Source organism: Camponotus floridanus, unplaced genomic scaffold (genome assembly GCF_003227725.1).
Source record: "Camponotus floridanus strain SB8 unplaced genomic scaffold, Cflo_v7.5 scaffold30, whole genome shotgun sequence".
In the NCBI taxonomy this organism is placed as follows: Eukaryota; Metazoa; Arthropoda; class Insecta; order Hymenoptera; family Formicidae; genus Camponotus; species Camponotus floridanus.
In genome coordinates this window covers 1502871-1506266 of record NW_020229437.1, presented here as the reverse complement: position 1 = coordinate 1506266, position 3396 = coordinate 1502871, and the positions used below count along the sequence as shown (strand labels likewise).

At 24.6% G+C, this 3396-nt stretch overlaps 1 protein-coding gene across 1 annotated transcript; it reads left to right on the top strand.

The window, feature by feature from the left end:
* The first annotated feature begins 1015 nt into the window (after positions 1-1015).
* LOC112638448 lies at positions 1016-2414 on the top strand. The gene is made up of 6 exons (XM_025410224.1): positions 1016-1032; positions 1366-1524; positions 1597-1852; positions 1993-2061; positions 2173-2262; positions 2346-2414. The coding sequence occupies exons 1-6, from the start codon at positions 1016-1018 to the stop codon at positions 2412-2414; spliced, it is 660 nt and encodes a 219-aa protein (XP_025266009.1).
* The last annotated feature ends 982 nt before the right edge of the window (positions 2415-3396 follow it).

Sequence of the window (3396 nt, the reverse complement as noted above, 5' to 3'; positions counted from 1 at the left end):
TTTTGATAGCCCGCGATATAAAATTTAACAGATCGATAATTGTAATATACATAAGTGCAACAATTACGAATGTACCGTCATATATTACATATCCGATCGACAGTAATAGTATAGTTTGCAATTGTAACGATGTCCATCATGAGTAAAAATATCTGGACAGTTTTCTCACCACTTTTGATAATTAATTATGTATTTGGTTTAAGAATTACCGAATTTCCAATAGGCCATCCTAGACTATGGTTCAGCCTACTATATATACTGTTTTCATGGTCGCTTTACTATTTCCTCGTATATACAACGGTATCTTTTACGAATAATTTTTCCAACTTACATCATATTTTCCAAGGCCTGAATTATTCTACAGTATTATTATCAATTGTGTTTGGAATATATTATGATAAGGTAAGAAAATATTAGCGCACTGTGCTGCGTCGCTCTACCGATAAATAATTTCAATTATTTTTAAATAGTCTCTTATTGTTAATGCCTGAAATAAATCATTGAGAAATACAATTTCTTACATTTATCTAAAAATAAACTGCTATCAAAATATAAAATATACTAGATACTAAGCAACATAATTTATTAACAAATTTCTTTGGCAAAAATTAATACACATATGTATATATCATTGTTAATAAAAGAATTTACTGTTAATTAAAAAAAACGATGAAGAGATTACACTACTAGAGAATAAAATTAAGACTCTGGATGAGAGTTAATTATTTATTTGTATTCAAAGCATTCTATCTTTTTCCAGAAGTTTAAAAACTGTCTGAAAAAACTTGCTATTGTGGACATCACTCTAGAAAAATTAGGAACAACAATCAATTATCAGCAACTACATATGAGAGTAGTACGAATCGTTTTAGTATGGTTTGCAATAGCTATGTTAATAAATTATGAGCTAATTTTATATTTGAAATATCATTTTAAATATAATACAACAATAGCTATTTATTATACCTTTATGATTAATCATTGCAATCATATCAATCTTATTGGCGATCTAACTATGACAACTATTATTGGGTTAGTATTGTGCAATATATATATATATATATATATATATATATATATATATATTTTTTTTTTTTTTTTTTTTCGTCGACTTCATAGCAGAATACTTTGTACATACAGGGTGGACCAATAACTCTATCCACCTGGAATATCTCCGTTATTTTTAGAGATACAAAAATTTTGTACTTATAAAAGTTATTGGTCTACCCTGTATACATATATAAATTTTATATGCGTATGTTACCTATAAAATATTAAGTTTTTCTGCCATTAAAACGTATACAGTACGCATATATGATCTATTTGTTAATAAACATTATTCATTACCTTCTTCTACATATTTAGATACATAGGAATAAAGTTTGATCAAATCAACGAACATCTTCAGGATATGGCAAATAATGACAATCGTAAAATAAAACAAGCTTGGGAAAATCCTATGCATCCATCGCAATGCAGATTTCTAAAAATTTCAAATAATAAATGGATAATATGGACTATAATGTAAGAAAATGTATGTAATACTTCAGTCAACCATGATATATTTACATAGCAAGACTTAATATTATATTACAGGCATCTTCATTTGGAATTATGTAAAATATCTCGTGAGATAAACTGGATATTTGGAGTAGAAATGACTATCAAAATGGGATGTTACTTTGGTTTCATGGCTATGAATCTTAGAGATTGTTTTGATCTAATATTTTTTAAAAAATATATCTTGAATTTTAATAATATATTGTTTGCAAGTATATGTCTAGGTTGGCTTTTCCATAATATTTTGAAACTCGTTATTATTAATTATATGTGCGAAAAAATCAGTGCAAAGGTATGTTTTCTTATTCAAATTCAAAACATATTTATTCAAAATTCAGATTCGATGATTTTTTTACAGTAATGTTAAGTTTTATGTATTATTAAATTAAAAACAAAATAAATTAAATTCTATTTTAGATATTTCAATTTCAGGCAAATGCAACAAAAAATTTTGTAAATAGAATATCGTATTCTACATCCAATGTTGAAATGTGTGAAAATGTAAGTATTAATATAAGTTTTGCAAATATGATCTAAAATAAACATTAGTTTTTTAAAGAATAATAGAAAAACAAGAATGTTTATATTAAATAATCTATTATAATAATATAGATTTTACAATTATTGTTACAATTGTCTCAATCGACGTTACGATTTTACGGCCTTGGACTTTTCCAATTTGGCTTCAAATTCCTTCAAGGAGTACGTGCATTGTCATTATAATTATGTATTACGAAGTTGAATTCATATTTAAAAAAGAAAAATACTATTTTCTACTTTTACAGTTTACCACATCTGTTACGACTGTTGTAGTTATATTACTACAGTCACAAATTGATCAAAATCTACATTAAGAAAATTGTAAATAATATAATATATAAAAAAACTTTAAATTGACATTGATTTATACTAAAAATTAGCATGTAATACAAACTCTCTTAAATATGTAATTATACAATTATATATTATAGTAAGATTTGTCATTTCTTTATGCGGAATATTGCAAAATAAAAACGTTTTGAAACTTTATTTTTATATCAAATATGTTTTTTTATCTTATTCATTCTTTAAATAAAATGTTATGTATAATTTTACATATAAAGTCAATATTTAACAGAATATTAATTACTACGTAAATAAAAAAATAGTGATATACGATCATTTCTTATAAGCACATACTATTATAAAACATGATTATATATGTATATGAAAAATAGATATTGCTTAAAACAGATACTATATCTTTTATTATTTGGAAACAATTTTCAATATATATCATAACATTATATAAACTCTTGAAAAGAAAAAGAAAAAAAGTATATCAAAAGCAGTATTTTTATTTTGTTATGTAATAATTATGTATATATATTTTTACTTTTTTTTGTAAAAAGAACATGTCATTCATTATCCAAATTGCTTAAATATCGCAGTATATATAAACTTCAACCGATCGATCATTTCAATAACTATAAGTGCTTTAATTGAAATTATGAAGATAAGCTATGATCATTTAGTGAAACTAGTATATTCAGTCAAATGAAATGTAGTTCGGAATTGAACGGTGAACGTAATGACTGAAAGCATTCGAACATTTTTAACGCCGCTCTTTATAATCAGTTATATCTGTGGTATAAGAATTATCGAATTTCCTATAGGTCACCCAAGAGTATGGTTTAGTCTCTTTTATATGCTGCTATTTTGGTCAATTTATTTTTTTTTATTAAAATCTACAGTAATATCTTTCTTTACTTATAAACGTTTTACTGACGCATACTTTTTATGTATTGGGACAGATATTTTGATAACATTATTGTCAATTGGGTTTGGAATGTATCA

Bases quoted from the DNA above. Each gene is read 5' to 3' on its own strand.
- LOC112638448 (XM_025410224.1), top strand. The intron at 1,853-1,992 runs GTATGTTTTCTT...TTTCAATTTCAG, and splicing joins GCGAAAAAATCAGTGCAAAG to GCAAATGCAACAAAAAATTT. The intron at 2,062-2,172 runs GTAAGTATTAAT...ATAATAATATAG, and splicing joins ATGTTGAAATGTGTGAAAAT to ATTTTACAATTATTGTTACA.